Raw genomic sequence first — 23,021 nt, forward strand, 5'->3', positions numbered from 1 at the left:
ACTTCAGCACTTTGAAACAGTAATGGTTATTGCATGTGGTATGAACTTAATTCCTGAGATGGAGTGTGTTTGATGTTAGTTGCTGATGAGGCCTTATTATTGAAATGTAAAAATTTGTGAAATTATAGTTTTTTTTTTTATGTAACTACTTTCCATTGCAAATTGCACACTTCAAATGTGCAGCTGAATCTGCCTGTATTTGATTTCTATTGTGACTGTGGAAAAATCCACTGACATCACTCGTCATTTCAGTGGTGCTTGAAATATCGTGGTAACTGTCACCATTATTATGTAATGAAATAATTGTCTCCTTCACTGATGCTCTGTTTATGTTTGTTGGCCTTCTTTCAGTCTTCAGACATTATGTTCCTAACATTTTCTTTTGTGAGTGCTTAAGCCGGCAGAATGGGCATTTAATTGTTGTTATTATTATTGTTATTATTATTATTATTATTATTACTAACGTAAACTTTTAATTTTGGTCTGTATTAATTCTGTTTGGTTGAAGTGGTAGCTTGAAGATTTTGTCTCCATATGTTTTCATCAGCTCGTAGATTTTGTTTATGAGGAACTGTGTTTTATGGAGAGAGATCAGTTCCATAAACTCTAGCTTTCTAAGGTTACCGCTTACATCAGTGTTATGATGCTGAAGCCAATTAATCATTCCTTCTTTCTCTTTACCGTGATAGATGTCTTGTCAACAACTCACAGTAAGAAGCATTACCTAGAACAATTTTTGAGTATTTTCCCAGATTCTGAATTACTGATTCTGTGAACCAGTTTGTAAACGTAATGTTCTTAATTTCTTGATGATAATCTCTCGTCTCCTTTGATTTAAATAACAAGAGACCTTTTGAGAGAGAATCTTGTGAGGTGCCTGCATGACAAAAAATAAGTCTATCTCCCTTGCTGGAAGGTGTTGCCATTGTTTCTTTACTATTTCACCTATCGAGCCCTGCTTTTCAACATGCCCAGCATTGACACAACGGGGTCAGATACATCACATGATCACACTGACAGAACCACAGGCACATAGACACAGGCAACAGAGCATGCACAATGTCGACACTAGTACAGTGTATATCCACCTTTCGCAGCAATGCAGGCTGCTATTCTCTCATGGAGACCATCGTAGAGATGCTGGATGTAGTCCTGTGGAACGGCTTGCCATGCCATTTCCACCTGGCGCCTCAGTTGGACCAGCGTTCGTGCTGGACGTGCAGACCGCGTGAGACGACGCTTCATCCAGTCCCAAACATGCTCAATGGGGGACAGATCTGGAGATCTTGCTGGCCAGGGTAGTTGACTTACACCTTCTAGAGCACGTTGGGTGGCACGGGATACATGCGGACGTGCATTGTCCTGTTGGAACAGCAAGTTCCCTTGCCGGTCTAGGAATGGTAGAACGATGGGTTCGATGACGGTTTGGATGTACTGTGCACTATTCAGTGTCCCCTCGACGATCACCAGTGGTGTACGGCCAGTGTAGGAGATCGCTCCCCACACCATGATGCCGGGTGTTGGCCCTGTGTGCCTCGGTCGTATGCAGTCCTGATTGTGGCGCTCACCTGCACGGCGCCAAACACGCATACGACCATCATTGGCACCAAGGCAGAAGCGACTCTCATCGCTGAAGACGACACGTCTCCATTCGTCCCTCCATTCACGCCTGTCGCGACACCACTGGAGGCGGGCTGCACGATGTTGGGGCATGAGCGGAAGACGGCCTAACGGTGTGCGGGACCGTAGCCCAGCTTCATGGAGACGGTTGCGAATGGTCCTCGCCGATACCCCAGGAGCAACAGTGTCCCTAATTTGCTGGGAAGTGGCGGTGCGGTCCCCTACGGCACTGCGTAGGATCCTACGGTCTTGGCGTGCATCCGTGCGTCGCTGCGGTCCGGTCCCAGGTCGACGGGCACGTGCACCTTCCGCCGACCACTGGCGACAACATCGATGTACTGTGGAGACCTCACGCCCCACGTGTTGAGCAATTCGGCGGTACGTCCACCCGGCCTCCCGCATGCCCACTATACGCCCTCGCTTAAAGTCCGTCAACTGCACATACGGTTCACGTCCACGCTGTCGCGGCATGCTACCAGTGTTAAAGACTGCGATGGAGCTCCGTATGCCACGGCAAACTGGCTGACACTGACGGCGGCGGTGCATAAATGCTGCGCAGCTAGCGCCATTTGACGGCCAACACCGCGGTTCCTGGTGTGTCCGCTGTGCCGTGCGTGTGATCATTGCTTGGACAGCCCTCTCGCAGTGTCCGGAGCAAGTATGGTGGGTCTGACACACCGGTGTCAATGTGTTCTTTTTTCCATTTCCAGGAGTGTATAACATGATCTTTGCAAAAATTCGTAGTAGTGAAAGAATAGTGCTTTGTGGTGAAAGTGCACCTGGGCTTAGGTTGATTTGGCTGCTGCTGCTTCTGCTATTGTAAAGCATTTAGATTTTGTGCATAATTCGTGGCTTGCAAATAGTTAACACGTGCAAAGCTGAAAGATTTTCATTGGTCTTCCTTTACCTCCATATCACAGATTAATCCTGTTGTATGAAAAGTGCCATTAATTCATTCAAGCTCCCCTAATGCAGGGCTTTAACTTGTCTTGGAATTCTGAACTCATTGTATAGAATGATTCAGTAAAACAGTTGATCTGTAAGGCAACAATGCTCAATGCATATAAAGGAATCAGGTTGAATGTATTCATAAAATCCTAAAATTTAAGCTAATTGAAATTACACCAAAATAAAAATAGGTGAATGCTGTTCTCAAACACAGGATGATTTGGTTGACGTTCGTAAGCAGATGGAAATTGCCCTGACTACTGTTAAACAATTGGCAGCTGCTACAAATCAGTGTGTTTGAAGAGCTCCCAAGAGTTGTGTGCCTATGATACCTATACCAGAGGTACCTCAAGTACTAACTCCTCCTTTGGTCCTGTCTTGTCTGCAGAAAGTACAGGATATGTCATTAACCATCCACTTCACTGCAAGTTGCATGTCAGTGGTAGAACTAGGCATCCTGCACAGGGTGGATGGGGACCAGGGAGGACTCAGGGTGTTGTACCAATCCCCCTAACCAACAAGTTTGAGGTGCTAGGTGCTGTCTTTCGCTAAATTAGAAATTGAGCCAGTGGGACTTATTTCACATGTTTTGGGGAAACCTGTTTTGTCCAGTGTCAGGAGGAAGCAATCACAAAATGGTAAGGGTCTAACAATCGTTGGCAGTTCAAACGTATGGCGAGTGATGGTACCCCTTAGGGAAATGGCAGCAAGGGACTGGTAAGGACGCCAGGTGCACTCTGTGTGTATGCTCGGGACCCTCTTTCAGCACATTGAAGAGGCTATTCTGGCAGCTATTGAGGGAACAAGGTGCAACCAACTGCAGATTGTGGCACAGATTGAAACAAATGATGCCTGTCGTCTGGGCTCCGAGGTCATTCGTGGATCATTCTGGCAACTGGCAGAGAAGGTTCAGAAGGCCGGCCTTGCACATGGAATTTCAATGAAGCTCACAATTTGCAGCATAGTTCCCAGAACTGATCGTGGCCCTTTGGTTCTGAGTCAAGTGGAAGGAGTGCAACAGAGGCTTCCAGAGTTCTGTGAGAAGCTAGGCTGTGACTTCCTGGACTTGCGCCGTAGGGTTGAGAACTGTAGAGTTCCCCTGAATAGGTCGGCTATGCACTACACACCAGAGGCTGCTACTTAGGTAGCTGACTTGTATGTGGGGTGCACACAAGGTGTTTTTTAGATGAGGCGACTTTCCATCCAATCCAGATAAAGACAGCTGTTGAAAATCAAAAAGTATCAGTGTAAGATCGAAAGAGGTGCCTCTCACAGGTGAAGAGTATTAAATTCCTAATGGTAAACAGCCAAAGCACTCACAACAAAATGCCAGAATTTGAAGCGCTCACGAAAAGCAGGAGGCTCATATAATAGTAGGTACAGGAAGCTGTTAAAACTGAAATTGATAGCAGTGAGATATTTGGGGAAAATTTAAGTGTATATCAGAAGGATAGGCAAATGGAAATTGTAGGTGGTATCTTTGTCGCAGACAAGAAACTGTGATCCACTGATGTAGAAACTGAAGCTGCATGCTAGATTATTTGGGCAACACTCAGTATGGTAGGGGGAGGGGGGGGGCAAGGTGGGCATAAAATGATTTCTGGACCCTTCCATAGCCTGCCAGACTTGTCTCCTGATGTAACCGGAAACTTTTGATGAAACCTCAGTTCACTTTATATAAGTTCCCCCATCATACTTCAGTCATCAGTGGAGACAGGAATCATCCAACAACTAATTGGGAAAATTAAAGTTTTGTTAGTGTGGGTGCAGTAAGACAGCCTTTGAAACATTACTAAATGCCTTCTCTGAAAAGTACCTAGAACAGACAGTTAGAAACCCCACTCATGAAGGAAATACCGGGTGATCAAAAAGTCAGAATAAATTTGAAAACTGAATAAATCACGGAAAACTGTAGATAGAGAGGTACAAATTGACACACATGCTTGGAATGACACGGGATTTTATTAGAACCAAAAAAATACAAACGTTCAAAAAGTGTCAGACAGATGGCGCTTCATCTGATCAGAATAGCAATAATTAGCATAACAAAGTAAGACAAAGCAAAGATGATGATCTTTACAGGAAATGCTCAATATGCCCACCATCATTCCTCAACAATAGCTGTAGTCGAGGAATTATGTTGTGAACAGCACTGTAAAGCACGTCCGGAGTTATGGTGAGGCATTGGTGCCGGATGTTGTCTTTCAGTATCCCTAGAGATGTCGGTCGATCACGATACGCTTACGACTTCAGGTAATCCCAAAGCCAATAATCGCACGGACTGAGGTCTGGGGACCTGGGAGGCCAAGTATGGGGAAAGTGGCGGCTGAACACACGATCATCACCAAACGATGCGCGCAAGAGATCTTTCACCCCAATATGGGGTGGAGCGCCATCCTGCATAAAAATCGTACGTTCCAGCAGGTGTTTATCAGCCAGGCTGGGGATGATGCGATTCTGTAACATATCGGCGTACCTCTCACCTGTCATGGTAGCAGTTTTGCTGTCCAGCGCCACCTGTCGGACATTTTGTGAACTTTGTTTCTTTTTGGTTCTAATAAAACCCCATGTCATTCCAAGCACGTGCGTCAATTTTTACCTCTCTATCTACATTATTCCGTGGTTTATTAAGTTTTCAAATTTGTACTGACTTTTTGATCACCCTGTATATCGGCTCTAATGGTAACAAATAGACCTGACCTTTTTGAAGGTGTCCACATCGAAACTGGTATTAGTGACCAAGATGCGATTGTGGCAGCTGTGATTACCAAACTACACAGCACAGGCAGGAGCATGTAGAGTGACTTTTGGCTCTAGTTTAAAAGAGTAGTTGACCATGCCCTGGATATGTATGTACCCCGTAGATAAATTCATAATGGGAGGGAACCTCTATGGTATACAGTCACTGTAAAGAAACTTATAAAGAAACAGAGATTACTGAATAATAGGTGTAAAGCAAAGTATATAGATAAAAAGATGATGAATGTAACACATTTGGCTGAAAAAGAGAGCCCTTCTATGGCTACAGCAGAATATTGTCAGGTGATCTTTCACAGACCCCCAAAAAATTCTGGGCATATGTAAAGGCTGTTAATGACACCAAAGTTTGTATCCAATCTCTACTAAATGAGACAGGAACTTAAATTGGGGGTAGCAAAGCAAAAGCTGAAATGTTTAACTCCATTTTCAAATGTTTCTTTGCGAAGGGAAACCCAGGAGAAGTGCCCCAATTTAATTCCTGTGCCACTGAAAAGATGAATAAAATAAGTATTAGTATCAGTGGTGTTGGGAAACAGCTGAAATCATTGAAATTGAACAAAGCTCCAGGCCACGATGGAATTCTGTCAGATTCTATACTAAATTTGTGGCAGAATTAGCCCGTCTCCAACTGTAATGTACCGTAGATCCCGTGAACAAAAAACCATGCCCAGTTCTTGGAAAAGGGCACAGGTCACACCCATCTACAGCAAGGGTAGTAGAAGTGATCTATAAAGCTACCGTCCAATATCCTTGATGTTGATTTGTTGTAGAATCTTGGAACATGTTCTAACACAACAAGATATCTTGAACAGAATTTAATTTGTTGAGTATGATATACAAAGTCAATAGATTGGAGCAACCGTGTTGATGCTTCATTCCTTGACTTCTGGAAAAAGTCGGTTAATACAACTCCACACAGTCTTTTAGTGCACAAGACATCAGCGTAGAAGAAATGTAATGAGCTTTGTAATTGGATTCAGTAGTTCCTAACACTTAGAACTCAACATGACATTCTTAGTGGAGCAATGTTTAAAAGTTAAATTTGTACATACTCCAAGGGTATATTGCCGGAATATTACGAGTGACAATACATGTAAATCATCCAGTGGATAACATTTGAAGATCATTGAGGGAGTTAGCTGATTACACTGTTATCTATAGGAAAGTGGAATTTTGAAAAATTCTGCTGAAATGCAGGGAACCATGCAGGTGACTTGGTGCAGAGACTGGCACCTGACTTACACAGAATGGAAAAGCAAAGTGTGAAAGTGTGGCGTTACCTGAAGTACTTTGCGCCACTCACTATTAAAAAAAAAAATGGAGGGGGGGGGGGGCAGGTGTGAGTAGGACTTGCCCATTTAAGAGTTCTGTACAAACTTAATTACGTATATCAGCAGTTCTCCATTCATGCTGACTGGATTGCAGTGCTAAAAGTTGAATATGGGGCAAGGAATGATCTTATTGCTCATATGATGTGTTTCAGAAATTATCCATTATTAGATATCTAGGAGTGATTACTGCACATAGCTATGGCATTTCAAGTTATATGTGAAGCAAACATTTGCAGACTCGGAGCGATTACTGCACATAGATAAGACCTTTCATGTTGTATGTGAAACAGACATTCACAGAGTAGTTTGTGAATGTTTATTTCACATACAATTTGAAACGCCATATTTATGTGCAGTAATCACTCCCGAATATCTGGTGGTGGATAAATTCTGAAACGTGTTATATGAGCAATAAAGTCATTCCTTGCCTGATGTTTGACTTTTACCATTGCGATTCAGTCAGCCTGAATGCAGAGCTACTTATTGTTTTAATTTAAAGTTCGGTGTCAGATAACAAACAACAAAAGAAAATATATTTTTCATACCACGTATTTACAAATTAACAATTTTCGAATTGTTTTCTATGACTTGTACTGTGGAACCTTGTTTCTTGCAAAATTTCATGATTCTCTGTCAACGGGAAGTACCTTTTATTACAGTTTTTTTTTTTTTAAACTTCTGTAGATGTTATGAATGTGAAGCTTGTTTTTCATTCCAGTTTTATTGTGGTGTGTCAGAAATATGTTCAATTGTTTTAGAGTATTGATTTCTCCAGTAGTAGCACTATCTATGTTGTTGCAGTATAGTGAAGTCCAGTTGGAAATCTAACTGACATTGCAATGTTTGGGATATGTTCAGCAGTTTTCGTGCAGATAGAAAAGATGCAGTTAGTATTCTAGAATATAGAATAGTTTTGAAATAGTTTTATTAATATGAATTTTCACAAGGCATTTGATTTTGATAGAATAGTGAGTTTTCTGTTGCACAGTTGGGAGGATGGGAAAAAATGACAGGTGTTATATATGGTCAGCAGTATTGTTCTATTCTCATAATTGTGTCTTTTATAGACAAGCAGTTGATAACCAGAAAGAAATCATACATCGTGCCTTATTTAAGCTGCTGGGCTTATTTCAACTTATTTAATACATTGAATTGTGTAGTTTCTCTGTTTCAATCAGCCAAGTTGAGAGCTAACAATATAGCAGTTGTTGAAGTGAGTTGTTGTCTTGATACACCCCCCCCCCCTCTCTCTCTCTCTCTCTCTCTCTCTCTCTCTCTCTCTCTCTCTCCGCCCCCCCCCCCCCCCCCCCCTTTCCCTTCCTCACCATCATCTGCACAGATTGTTGGTGTTCAAATTTTGTAATGAACGTAAGAGTGAAACATGTCATACAAAGACAAAGCTGACCTCTGGATCGAAACCTAGAATACTGTCTACAGAATCTCCCAAATGTGAAATGTTTACAGTCTGTTTTTACAGGTACATGGTAGTAATATCTGAGGATGATGTCATCTGCCGTAGTTGCGCAAACCTCATGAATACTCTGGATCGTTTGGAAACTGAGATGGGATCTGTTCGTAATGTTGTACTTCGATTTTTGGAGAAGAAATATGCTTTAGATGAGGGAGAATTGCTGAACAATAAGACATCAGGGGTACCGTTGCCTCAAGTATCGTCAGGTACGTACTTAATCAATAAATATGGTGGTCATTTGAAAGCATAATCTAAATATGGACCTCCTATTCAAATAACAAAATGTAAAACTGCAGCTTTAGAGAACATGATAATGAAAAGTCCTGTCATTTTCTTGTTGTTGCTCAAGGCTTTAGGATTACAAAATTTTAAGAAGAAAACACAGTATTTGTGTAGACTTATGTGGAGAGGCTCCAGTGATCAGTTGCATCAGCGACTATCTGTTAGAGGCCTTGTTTATGACGAATGCCTCTTATCATGCATTTGAATTTTGCAGGAGCCTGGTCTGGGGAAGCTGGTCTATGATGATGCAGTAAACATATTTATTCTAATTGTACTGGCATTCGGGAAGTCCTTGTTTGTTTTGCAGATTAGGATAAAATTCAGGCTGTCAGAACTAGTGTGGCAGATATATCGAACAGCCACTGGCAAAAAAAGTTTCCAGGAAACATTGCAGATGATTTAGGTGTTCATTTTGTTCACATGTTATTTGAGAGTGAAACGGTAGAGAAATGTTAGTTTCTACATATTTAGAGAGACAGAGAAATCTTCAGTAATGGTTTTTGTGCGCAATCTACCAAAATGGGAATTGCAAAGTAACTGTTTATATTCAGATGTAGAAGAACAATTCCACTTTCTAAGTCAACTTAAATCTTTTTTGCAACTCAAATTTACCTAGTCCTTGTCCAAATCCAAAGTGACCTTCATTGACTTTGACATTGGTGAAGGCCACCTCCTAACCTCAGTCTCATTAAACTGACCAATAAACAACAATAGTTGCCATACCTTCCACATCAAACACTCCGTTCTCTACGTTGTTGGCATCCTCAGCAAACATATCTGTTCCACCATTGAATCCCTCAAACACCTACTCCAACAACCTTTCCCAGGCTTTCCTTTCTTACAGTTACCCCACAGATCTTATTTGTAGGCAAGTCTTCTGAACTTTATCCTCCTTCCACTTCATTTCCAGAAAGCTCAGAAGCACCCAGGACCACCCAGGTATTGAATGCCTCAATGCAATACTCTGACAAGGCTTACTTTCTCAAGTTAAGCTCTGAAGTAAGATCCTCACCTCCTCATATCCTCCCCATATCACCCATCCATTTCCATTGCCCTCCTAACTTCCATAATGTAGTAGTCTAACCATATGACAAATCCAAATCATTTTCTGTACCTCAGAGTTCCAACCCGTATAATCGTTGTCAAAAGTAAAATCTGCCCCATTTAATCAACCACTGCAGTCTGCGCCAGGCTCCAACTCCACCACAGGTAAGTATTGAGGTATCAAAAGGAAGAATAACTTGTAAAAAAAACCACACATTTCATTCGTCAACTAACTTGTGCCCAGCACACAGCATTTTATGTAGGAACAGTCACCACTAAACTATCTGAGTGGTTGAATGGGCATAGAGCAAATGACCAGTTACGGGCAAGCTTTACATTTCTGGAGTATTGTCTACAGCATGATTTAAGGGACCTGAATTTCTGCCACACTGCAGGGGACCCACCTGAAACTAGTTTCCCAAATTTCAGATATGGGAACCTGCTCTCTAATACATCTGTATATCTAGACACCCTCGTAGACTTAAACTTTGTTAACATTTTCGTCCTCTCTTTCTTATATGTTTTTGTGTATTAATTGACTTTTTTGAAGGGGCATATGTCATACTGATTTAATTTTTCGGGGAACACTAAAAACAGTGCCACGACTAAGATAAGAAATTCTGGGTAGTTATTATTGAAGTGCAACTACTCACAGAAATCCACTTGGGCTATAATTATCATATGACAGTAAAACTTGTGGATATTCTAATGTGTTAACATGGAACCAATATTTACTGGGGAAAAAAAAAAATTTAGCTCCTAATTTTAGCCACCGGATGCAAATCTGGTGCTGTACACTGTTTGTATGATATGACACCTGCCCTGTCATTTGATAACCTGTAATGCGATTGAACAATGTGGCTATTTAGAAGATGGACAGCGTCCTGTTAGTGAAACTGTTTTATGTGAATGGTAACAATTATAGCACTGCTTTGAAAGAGTATCATCAACTGAAAGGTCTGAGGAGAGGCCTAATGTCATAAAATGGATTAAAGAAAATGATAATGAAATTCAAAAACATGGGTAAGCTGGTGTGGCACCTGGAAGAGGAAGGCTTCCTATCCTGGTGGAAGTTATTGAAGAGATCGCTGTTGCTGTAAATAACACTGCAGGACATGCCATGGGTAGAACTAGTGTCTGTGGACTCCTGAGAATTGTCTATCCCACGGCCAAGTTTTGCGGTCTATTGTAAATGGGTATCTGATCAGCAGTGGGTGCTGAAGACTTCCAGCATAAGAAGTCACCCCCATTCTGCCAGTGACCTTGTCAAAGAGGGTGGAGGAGCGGACAGTGGTACAGTGCCCTCTCTTGCCCTTGGGGTGGGAAACTGCCCCTAAAAGGCGGAAGAATCAGCATTGATCAAGGGGACTGCCAAGGGGGAGGTGACCATGAGGAAAAGATTAAATAACCAACAAAGGAATAACATTCAAAGGGTCGGAGCATGGAATGTCAGAAGCTTGAACATGGTAGGAGAGCTAGAAAATCTGAAAAGGGAAATGCTAAGGTTTAATCTAACTATAGCTGGGAGCAATGAAGTGAAATGAAATGAAGACAAGGATTTCTGATATGAGGTGTATAGAGTAATATCAACAGCAGCAGAAAATGGTATAGTGGGAGTAGGATTAATTATGAATTGAAAAGTAGGGCATAGAATGTGTTAATGTAAAAAAGTTCAGTGACATGGTTCTTCTCATCAGAGTTGATAACAAACGGACTCCGACAACAGTAGTTCAGATATACAAGCCGATGTCACAAGCAGCGGATGAAGAGAGAGAAAGTATATGAGGATACCGGACGGGTAATTCAGTTTGTAAAGGGAGATGAAAATCTAATAGTTGTGGGTGATTGGGAGGAAGAAGTAGAAGGAAGGGTTATGGGAGAATGTGGGCTTTGAACAAGGAATGAGAGAGGAGAAAGGTTAATTGAGTACTGTAATAAATTTCAGCTAGTAATAGTGAGTACTCTGCTCAAAAATCACAAAGAGGTGGTGGTATACTTGGAAAAGACCGTGTGATATGGGAAAGAGATTCTGAAATCAGTTATTGGATTGGAAGGTGTATCCAGAAGCAGATACACAATTTAGTAATGATGAAGAGTAGCCTGAAGCGTAAGAGGCTGGTCAGAAATAATCAGTGTGCAAAGAAGTGGGATATGGAAGTACTGAGGAATGAAGAGGTGCAATTGAAATTCTGTGAGGCTATAGATACAGTTATAATTAATACGTCTTTAGGCAGTTCAGCTGAAGAGGAATGGACGTCTCTAAAATAAAAAAGGCATTGACAAAGAAATGATTGTCGAAAGGACTGACTCAGTGTGTAGAAAAATCAAAACAACCTTCAGTGAAATTAAAAGCAAGGGTGTAATGTTAAATCCACTGTCAAATGCAGAGGAGAGAGCAGATAGGTGGAAAAACTACATTGAAGGCCTCTATGAAGAGGTGGTCTTCTCTGATGACAATAGGAGAAGAAACAGGATCCAGTATTAGAATCAGAATTTAAAAGAGCATAGGAAGACTTAAAATGAAATAAGGCAGGAGGGATAAATAACATTTCACTAGAACTCTTAAAATTACTGGAGGAAGTGACAACAAAACGACTATTCACGTTTATGTAGAATGTATGAGACTGGTAATGTACCACCAGTTCTGAAGATTTCAGTGCCAACAAGTGTGAGAATTTTTGCACAATCAGCTTAACAGCTCATTCAATCGAGTTGCTAACAAGAATAATATAAAGAAGAATGGAAAAAAAAAACCTGAGGATTGGGTAGATGACAATCAGTTTGGCATTAGGAAAGGTAAAGCACCAGAGAGGCAATTCTGATGATGTTGTGTTTGATGATGGAAACAAGACTAAACAGAAATCAAGACACATTCATAGGATTTGTCGAACTGGACAAAGTGTTCGACAGTGTCAAATGGTGCAAGATGTGTTTGAAATTTGGAGGAAAAGTAGGGGTAAGCTATAGGGAAAAACAGGTAATATACAATATGTGCAAGAACTAAGAGGACAATAGGAGTGCAAGACCAAGAACAAGTACTCATATTAAAAAGGATGTAAGACAGCTATGTAGTCTTTTGCCCCTATTGTTCAGTTTATACAACAAAGAAGCAATGATGGAAAGAACAGAGAGAGACAAGAGAGGGATTAAAATTCAGGGTGAAGGGTATTAGTGGTAAGATTCACTCACGACACTGCTATCTTCAGTGCAAGTGAAGAAAAATTACAGGCTATGTTGAATGGAATGAACAGTTTAATGGGTATAGAATATTGATTGAGAGGAAATTGAAGAAAGATGAAAGTAACAAAAAGTAGTAGAAATGAGAACAGCAAGAAACTTAACTTCAATATTAGTGATCATGAAATAGAAAAAGTTAAGGAATTCCACTATCTAGGCAGCAAAATAACCCATGACGGACAGAGCAAAGATGACATAAAAAGTAGACAAATTAGCAATGGCACAAAGGCATTCCTGGCCAAGTGGAGTCTACTGGTATCAAACATAGACCCTAATTCCAGGAAGAAACTTCTGAGGATGTACATTTGGAGCACAGCGTTGTATGGTGTTAAAACGAACTGTAGGAAAACTGGGAAAGAATAGAATTGAAGCATTTGAGATGTGGTGCTACAGAAGAATGTTGAAAATTATCTGGACTGATAAGGTAGGGGAAAATGGAAATGAGCGTTTAGCGTCATTGGCCAGGAGGCCCCTTGTGGGGCAGGTCTGGCCGCCTTAGTGCAGGTTTTATTACATTTGATGCCACATTGGGCGAACTGCGCTCCGGATGGGGATGAAATGATGATGAAGACATCACGACACCCAGTCCCTGAGCGGAGAAAATCCCCAACCCAGCTGGGAATCGAACCCGGGCCCGTAGGATGGCAATCCGTCACGCTGACCTCTCAGCTATTGGGGCGGACTGATAAGGTAGAGAATGAGGAGCTTCTCTGCAGAATTGGTAAGGAAAGGAATGTATGGAAAACACTGACAAGAAGAAGGGGCATGATGGCGGGACCTCTGTTACAGCATCAGGGAATGACTTCCATGGTACTAGAGGGAGCTGTAGAGCTTAAAAAGATAGAACAACACCGATATTGGAATACATCCTGCAAATAATTGCGAAGGACATCGCACGCAGACGCTACTCTGAGATGAACATTTGGCACAGGAGAGGACTTTGTGGGAGGGGAGCATCAAACCAGTCAGAAGACTGGTAATTAGAAAAAAGTACAAGATCCAGATGCTGCAGCAACTGAAACCTCATGATCCACAGCAACTTTCTGAACTTGCTGTTCGGTCTCTGGCATGGATCAAATTTGATGACATGGCCAGGCAATATTCTATGGAATGACAAGGCACATTTTACATGACAGGTTATAGTGAATACACAAAACTGATGAATTTGGGCTACTGTTAAATCACATGTTGTGCAAGAAGTGCCACACACATGCCCTGTGTTACTGTGTGGTGTGGAATAATGAGCATCTTTATTCCCAGTCCATTCTTCTTTTAAGACAGTACACTCAGATGGCTTGTCAGGCCGATTGTGATGTCTGTATAGCATGTTTTGCAAGAGCACAACTGTGTGAAAACCACTGTTTTCGTGCTGGGTGACACCCCATGTTGCTCACTCAGTGAAAGATCTGCTTGATGTAACCTTCCACGAACATGTTGTCTCCAGACGTGTTGCTGATGCTTGACCGGCAGGATCATCTGACATGAATCCATGTGACTTTTGGCTTTGGGGATATTTAAAAGAACATATTTACCAGGGACATATTCGGTCTCTGACTAATGTGAAGGCCAGTATACAACAACACATTGCTCAGATTCTGCTGGAACTGCTGTGATCAACTGTTGATCATATCATTTCAGAGTTGCAGCATTGGTCATTGTTTCTGGTGCTCATATTGAACAAATAGTGCAAGTGGCAGCTAATAATTTCTCATATGTTTGACCTTTTCTGTGACGTCCCTTGTTCAATCACTTGCATATGGAAAAATGTTTTCTGTATGTCTTTTTTGCATTCATAGCGCCAAATCTGTATGTGGTGGCCAAAGCTGGAACTAATTTTTTTCCAGCGTAAATTGGTTTCCCATTAACACTTACCATATGTACCAAGTTTCACTGCTATACAATAATTACGGCCCACACCGGACCTCCGTGAGTAGCTGCACTTTAATTATAACCACCTGGTAAATATGCATTTTGATGGTTTTGTGTGTTTGGTAAGTTAGAATTTGATATAAAACAGATATTTACCTTAAGTAATAATGCTATATTTTATTGAACTATAAACTTCTTTTAAAAAAAGTACAACCTAAATCAAAGAGTTAAGATCAGAATTAGCTGAACTTTGCTTTTTTATTTTATTTTGTTTTATTTATTTTTGTAATTTAATGCTTTTGGTAATGCATACAAAAAATTTTAACAGCCATAGCTTGTTTCAAATTGCAATAATTAATAAATAATACAACATCAGTATGTTAACAATTACATTAAATGTTTTCAATGTTTTTATTCAGTGTTATTTTCACATTCAGTTGCCCAAGTGGAAATCTTAAATCCTTGTACTCTTGAGGAGTGTATGTTTAGATTTTCATCAGGTCTTCAGTTTTTGCTCTTTTAGTGGGCTTATTTCCAGAAGGGTATGATGGTTATAATGGCAGTGCAGGTGTCTTTGAAGTAAGACCCATGAAGGAGTTGTGGCAGACGAGACCATTTATTGTCTAATACCCTTTTACATAATCCTTTCTTTCGTGGGAGCGGACGAACTGGTAAACATTACAGACTGAAATTTTAATTATTTTGAATCTGGGTTTGCTTTATGTCTCTTCAGAGATGGCAAACCTTTTGTAGTGCAGTTTTCATCAGATTTTAAAATCCAGAATGTATCTGGTTGCAGCTTCTTTCCTGGTACAGAACTTTTCTATAATATGATAAGTAACCTCATCAATTGAACAGATTCTGTGATTTTTTTTTGTTAATGATGGTTCCAAAATTTCCATCAAGATGTATGAAACTAGGATCTCTCACAGGATTTATTATTGTTATTTTCTTAAATCAACCTGTGTCTGTGAGTGAGAGAAGAAACCAAAGAGAAATTTGGGGAAGGAATTGAAATTCAGGAAGAAGAAATAAAAACTTCGAGGTTTGCCAATGACATAATAATTTGTAGAGACAGCAAATGATGTGGAAGAACAGTTAAATGGAATGAACAGTGGCTTGAAAGGAGCATGTAAGATGAACAACAACAAAACCAAAAGAAGAGTAATGAAATGGGATCGAATTAAACAGGCAGTGCAGAGGGAAGTATATACGGAAATGGAACACTGAAAGAAGTAGTTAAATTTTGCTGCTCAGGGAGTAAAATGACTGATGATAGTCAAAGGAGAGAGGATATAAAATGAATACTAGCTGTAGCAAGGAAGGCCGGCCGCTGTGGCTGAGCAGTTCTAGGCACTTCAGTCTGGAACCGCGCAACCGCTATGGTCACAGGTTCTAATCCTGCCTCGGACATTGATGTGTGTGATGTCCTTAGGTTAGTTAGGTTTAAGTAGTTCTAAGTTCTAGGGGCTGATTACCTCAGATGTTACGTCCCATAGTGCTCAGAGCCATTTTGGTAGCAAGGAAAACATATCCGAATGAGAGGAATTTGTTAACATTCACATAAATTAAAATGTTATTAAGTTTTTTTATGAAAGTAGTAGTCTGGAGTATAGCCTTGTGTGGAAATGAAATGAGAGAAGAAAATAGAAGCTTTTGAAATCTGTTGCTTCAGAGGAATGTTTAAGATTAGATGGGCAGGGCACGTAATTCAGGATGAAGTACTGAATATGATGGCGGAAGAAAGAAATTTATGGCATGATTTAAATAGAAAAGAGATCAGGTGACAGGACACATTTTGAGACATCAAAGAATCATCAGTTTTTTTTGGAGGGAAGTGTGAGTGCTAAAAGTTGTAGAGCGAGACCAAGAGAACAGTATAATAAGCAGATTCAAATGGAGATAGGTTGGAGTATTTGTTCAGAGGTGAAGAGGCTTGCACAGGATAGACTCGTGTTGAGTGCTGCATCAAATCGGTCTTCAGACTGAAGAAGAAGAAGAAGAAGAAGACGATGACAATGTACTACCCACTATGCCCCCTACCCCTGCACTTTTGCTCAGTTTCTGAAGACCTCACTTTTGATGGGAGATTAAACCCTACTCTTCCTTCTCTTTACCCCCATCGTTACAGAATTGGCAGTTCTACGAAGTAGCAAGACATAAGTGTCTTCTCATGTGTGTGCAACGATTCAAAAACTAACTTGATGGCAGAATGTAAACAAGTGTTTATCTATGGTGTTCTGGTGGGGACCTTGTGACACAGTTGTTGTATTTCATAACACCACTTAAATCTAATTTTTCCAGCTCGCGTTATGATTTATGAATTCGATAAATACCTAGGATGAAGTTGACATAGTACAAACAAATTCAGTAACTCACATGCCTTGTTAATGTAAATTCCACAGCATGGACATGCAAGTACGCCTATAAACTGTGCAGCTAAATAAGTCAAATAATTTAATCTGAATGCAATTGGCCTGAATGTGATCAAGATTGACAATGAGATAATCAAGCTATATAGATATTCTAAGTAGACACACAGAAAAATAATATGCTGTACTCCTGATTCTTTGTGGTAATGTAGGAGAGAAGAGGCACAAATAATTAGAGATATTTTCAACCTTGTATTCTTTGTTTGAAAGTTTATCCATATTCTGTTCAGAAGTGCTGTAGGCTGTTTTCTTAAAATAGTCTGTGATGTTGATATGCTTCTGAGAGGAGCTGACTTCTTTTGCACTGCATTTAGAATTTTTCTTGAAGCAGTAATATCACCATACTAAAACCCCCTCTGGCCCACATAATGAGAGTATTAACTAATGTCAATGTGGTACAGTGACTAAACGTCGCTGTCTTCATCCCACTTTCACATTTGCTGTCTTTTTGTTTCTTTTGTTATGAAGAAGTGGTCTAATTTTGGCACCGATCATGTGCTGGAGCCACATTCATGTCCATGTCTACATTTACGTTCTGGAAAGCACTGTTAGGTGCGTGGCAGAAGGTATTTCCCATTGCCCCATTTATTAGGGTTTCTTCCTGTTCCATTCATGTATGGACTGTGGGAAGGATGATGTTTGAATGCCTCTGTGCATGCAGTAATTATTCTAATCTTATCCTCACAATCCTTACGTGAGGATACGTAGGTGGTTGTAGTATATCCTTAGAATAATCATTTAAAGCTGGTTCTTGAAAATTTGTTTACAGATTTTCTCAGGGTAGTGTACACCTGTCTTCAAGAGTCTGCCTATACAGTTACTTCAGTATCTCTATTACACTCTCCCACAGATTAAACAAACCTCTGACAAATCTTGCTACCCTTCCCTTATACATTAAGTATCCTCTGTATCCTATCTGGTATGGGTCCCACACACTTGAGCAATATTCTAGAACTGGCTGCAAGAGTGATTTGTAAGAAATCTCTTTTGTAGACTGATTGCTCTTCCCCACTATTCTACCAATAAACCGAAGTCTACCACCTGCTTTACGCTCGACTGAAACTATATGGTTATAAAGTGTTAAACCCAGCTGTTCGCACGAGTTTGCCGATTCCAACAGTGACTCATTGATATTATAGTCACAGGGTACTATGTTTTTTCATTTTGTGAAGTGCACAATTTTACTTTTCTGAACATTTAGAGCAAGTTGCCAATCCTGCACCACACTCAAATCTTATCAAGATCTGATTGAAAATGCCTGATTTTACTATTAATATTGTCTGCAAGGACAGTAATATACAACCTGAATGGAAAGAGTCCCAAAAGTTACTTCTACATCTGACGATGTCTCTCCATCCGAGATAACATGCTTTGTCCTCCCTACCAACAAGTACTCAATCGAGTCACAAATTTCACTTGATACCCCATATGATTGTACTTCTGACAATAAGTGTAGGTGAGGTACTGAGTCAAATGCTTTTCGGAAATCAAGAAATACTGCATCTAACTGGTTGCCATGATCCGAAGCTTTCACTATGTCATGCGAGAAAAGTGCGAGTTGGGTTTCACATGAATGATATTTTCGAAATCCGCTCTGGTTGGCATTGAGGGGGTCATTCTGTTCAACATAGCTCATTACGTTTGAGCTCGGACTATGTTCTAAGATTGTAAAACAAATCGATGGCAAGGATATTGAATGTTACCATTCTTGTAGACGTGTGTGACCTGTGCCTTTTTGCAAGAACAGGACATGGCTTTTTGTTCGGGGGCTCGACAATAGATTATAGTTTGAAGAGGGACTAACCTAGCTGCAAATTCATTATAGAATCTGACAGTGATTCCATTGGGACTTGGAGCTTGTTCAATTTTAATGATCTCAGCTGTTTCTCAGCACCACTGACACTAATACTTATTTCATTCATCTTTTCAGTGATACGAGGATGACGTTGGGGCATGTCTCCTGGGTTTTCTTTTGTAAAGGAACATTTGAAAACAGAGTTAAGCATTTCAGCTTTTGCTTTGCTACCCTCAATTTCAGTTGCTGTCTCATTTAGTAGTGATTGGATACTTACTTCGGTGTCATTAACAGCCTTTACACATGGCCAGAATGTCTTTGGGGTCTGTGAAAGATCGCTTGACAATATTCTACTACAGTAGTTGTTGAAGGCATATCTCATTGCTAGGGACAGGAAAAAATCGGTGTTATTTTATGGCCAAAATCGGAGTTATTTTTTGCACTTTTCGGCGTTATTTGTCGGTGTTATTTTCTGGCAAGCTTTTTCTATTATCACTTATCTAGTTTTGTCATATTTAACCATTTTTCAATGTTATGTTGAAAATGGAACTATTCCTAAGATAGGGTGGGCCAAACATGAGACGTGTAGAGATAAATTATTTTAAGAAAATTTTTTGACACAAATAATTATTTAAAAAGAAACACCAAAGGTAAGAATGAAAATAACAGTATGATGCAGATATTTTATTGATGACATGTTTCCCACTTCTTCATATCGTTCTTGAGCCGTGGAGACCACAGAAACCTGTCTCCGCGGCTCAAGAATGATATGAAGATCTGCTAGGAGTGTGAAATGTGTCACCATTAAAGTATGTGCAACAGAGACTGTTATTTAAATTTTTAAAGTTTGTATATACTGTTGCTGCGCTTGGCCGCAATGGTGTGGAGTGATACATGTATTTTAAATACTGGGAAAAAATTATTTATCAATGGTGTATCCAGCAGATTAAAAAATATATAGAACTTCCCCTTTTTTCAGGTTTGCAGTCAACACACGATAATTTTTCTCATCGACTTAAATATTCATGTTAAATGGTTGAAATTTCTTATGGAATAGCAATAATGAAACTTAGAAGAAAATCTTTTAATTTAAAGAAAAATCTCTGCCTTTGCAATGCTATTCAATAAATAAAATGTCTTGGCTGCATACCCGGGAGATTTTTCTGTACGAATATCACCAAGAAAGCTTGAAGGTTATTTTTTTAAGTATTCCTAACTAACAAAATTCTTATAAATGTTTGCAAAAGGTATTTAACTTCGGTGAAAAATAAGAAATTTTTTTTTTTTTAAATGTTCACACAGATGTAGCTTGGAAACAAAGTTTATGATATGTTTCAGTACAAGTTTTGAGTTTTAAATTCCGTTTTCCATCAGTCTTCAGTAGAAAAATACTTTCTTTTAACGTAGGTTTTTTTTCTCCCACCCACATATATACAACTGCTAGTAAGACTTATTTATGCACTGCATTTTCAGCTGTTTTTACCAAGATCTGGACAAAGGGGTGAAAACATGCAAAATATCTGATATGCTTACTTCACTATTAACAATGAAGTGTAACGGAAATATCCGAACGTGGGAACTGCAATAGCTTCGAAACGATTGAAAAACGTGCCACAAACAAAACACAAGTCAAGTGAAGTGTACCCCCACTCTAACTCAAACAGCTATGCGCATCCACAAATCCACAAATCTGCCAGCTTGGCAGCTTCAGAAAAAATTTTCCGGGTAGATGCTGGCTGCTTTCTCTCACTGTTTATACGTCAAACACCCACACTCTCAAGTAGCCAGAAGCAGGAGTAGGCACTGCTTATATGCGATTTCAGCTCTGCGCATGTTCAGCAAGCTGCTTAAATGAACCTTATTTCAATGAAATTTGAAAACCATTGTATGGATATTAATTAAAATTTTTGTAAGTTAATACATGCAGGAAAATACGCACTCATTCATAAGGGTTGGCAGCGAGCATGCGCAAAACAGTTGTCCTGCCAATGAATGGTCTCTGAAAACTTGACTAATGGCTTAAGCACAATCATGCACAATATTAACGTGGTTTGCGTACTATCACGGAGTACACCTTTTTCTTTGTTTGGATGATTTGAGAAGGGGTTCTGATATGTGAAACTGATTATCAATTAGACAAAAGTAACTGAATTTTGCAACTTTGGCTGTTTTCTGCATCAAACTGATTAACTCAAGTTGCTGTCCTGTAATTAATCCAGCGTGCTGGAAATCCAAAAAGATGAAACTGATTACCTCAAGTTGCTGTCCTGTTATTAATCCATCATGCTGGAAATTCAAAAAGATGAATTTTATAGCTGCTCATTTCCGTCCTAGAAATGAACACTGTCCTGTAAGATATCTGCCTCGCCAGCCATTCGGAAGTCATCACATATTCGGAAATAAACACCCAAATATTTATTTCATTCTTTGAACTCTAATCAGATGGAAATGCATCATTTATTGCAGAACATGCTTGTATTACACTTTCAGATTTTTTCCTGTACTTTTACTGTGAAAAGTGGTAGAGTTGTAACCTCAATGATTATGACGGTGTTGGTAGTGTTCGCACTCACCCTCCTTCCATATACTTGCATTACATTCATAACAAAAGACCCAGACTGTGTCAACAATGCTACAATGGAAAAATATATATATTTGCATGCAGTGGAACACAAACTTACATCCATTCATATCGTAAACCACGAAACAATCCGTTACGTCATGGCTTACTCATTCGGCTACTGTCTCGTCTCAGTGATAACTTTTCTTCAAGCTTTATATCATTGCTGCATTATTAACCGCATTTAATAAACATTGGAGATGAGTTTGTGATAAATTTTCATTGCGCCATTGCTTTGAAATGGCACACTGCGGCACATGCACTGCAAAAGAAATAAATAATCAAAAAACACAGTGGTTGTTCGTACGTGCTCGCAAAAGTTGAGCTGCGCGGTATGAGGCATCTTGTCACGGTCTGCCCGGCTCCCCCTGTCTGAGGTTCGAGTCCTCCAGGCATGGGTGTGTATGTTGTCCATAGCAAAAGTTAGTTTAATTTGGATTAAGTAGTGTGTAAGGTTACGGACCAATGACCTAAGCAGTTTGGTCCCATAAGATCTTACCACAAATTTGCAAATTTTTTTACGCAAAAGTCGATAGTTGAAAGGCCACTAGTTACGTCACGACTGCAAAAGGTTGTGTGACAGTTGAACATAGAACATTTCAACATGAAACGTCACTAGATTTACGACACTTCTTACGAGGACACAGAGAAATTTTGTTGAAAAACTCCCAATTTTGCGTTACTTCCTTAAAAATCGCAGAATTCGTGTTACCTCTGTAAAAACAGCTGTATTTGCGATATTTCCTTAAAAACCACCAGATTTGCGTTATTCGTCGTGTTATCATTTAAAAGAATTTTTCCTGTCCCTACTCATTGCTCTCTTGTCAGCCAAACATGTTTCATTCAACATCCCTCTATCTACAGCCCAATGCTTTGTTTTACACCTATTATTCAGTGATCTCTGTTTCTTTTGAAGTCCCTTTACAGTGGCTGTTTACCACAGAGGTTCCCTGCCTTTAAGAACTATTCCACAGGGTAATATACATCCAGTGCATGGTCAACTATTACTTTAAATTATAGCCAGATATCCTCTACATGCCCCCGCCCTGTGCTGAAAGTTTCAAGTTCCTCATTGAGATATGACACTACTGATTTTTCATACAATTTACTGAACGCATATATATCTTGCTGCTTCGTTTAGTTGTCCTTCTGTATTTTAGTTATCATTGTTGCCATAACTGCGTCATGGTCACTGATACTAGTTTCAATGTGCCCATCCTCTGATGGGTCAGGGGTCCTTCATGAGTGGTGTTCCTAACTATCCGTTCTTGGTAGTTTCCTGAGAAAGCATTTAGCAAAATTTCACAGGATGTCTTATCACGCCCACCACTAAACAAATTGTAATTTTCCTAATTAATTGTTGGATGATTAAAGTCTCCAAGCATGATTACAGTATGATTGGGGAACTTACCCACAAGTGAACTGAGGTTTTCTCTACAGTTTTCAGTTACGTCAGATGAGTCTGGTAGGCGATAGGAGGATTTTTATGCCCCTCCCCACTCGGTACTGAGTCTTGCCCAATCTCACATTCAGCTTCAATTTCTATCTTTGTGGATTTGAGTTTCTTGTCTACTGCAACAAATACACCACCTCCAGTTCCCATTTGGGGATT

The 23,021-nt window shown here is 40.0% G+C and overlaps 1 protein-coding gene across 3 annotated transcripts in view; it reads left to right on the forward strand.

The window, feature by feature from the left end:
* The window catches only part of LOC126473953 (uncharacterized), an 82,168-nt gene that overhangs the window by 13,132 nt on the left and 46,015 nt on the right, over positions 1 to 23,021 (forward strand). For all 3 annotated transcript variants that reach the window (XM_050101331.1, XM_050101323.1, XM_050101339.1), the window contains one exon: positions 8,137 to 8,336. In XM_050101331.1, coding sequence (XP_049957288.1) covers positions 8,137 to 8,336 — 200 coding nt within the window. The remainder of the gene's footprint in view (positions 1 to 8,136; positions 8,337 to 23,021) is intronic.

Source organism: Schistocerca serialis, chromosome 1 (genome assembly GCF_023864345.2).
Source record: "Schistocerca serialis cubense isolate TAMUIC-IGC-003099 chromosome 1, iqSchSeri2.2, whole genome shotgun sequence".
NCBI lineage: Eukaryota > Metazoa > Arthropoda > Insecta > Orthoptera > Acrididae > Schistocerca > Schistocerca serialis.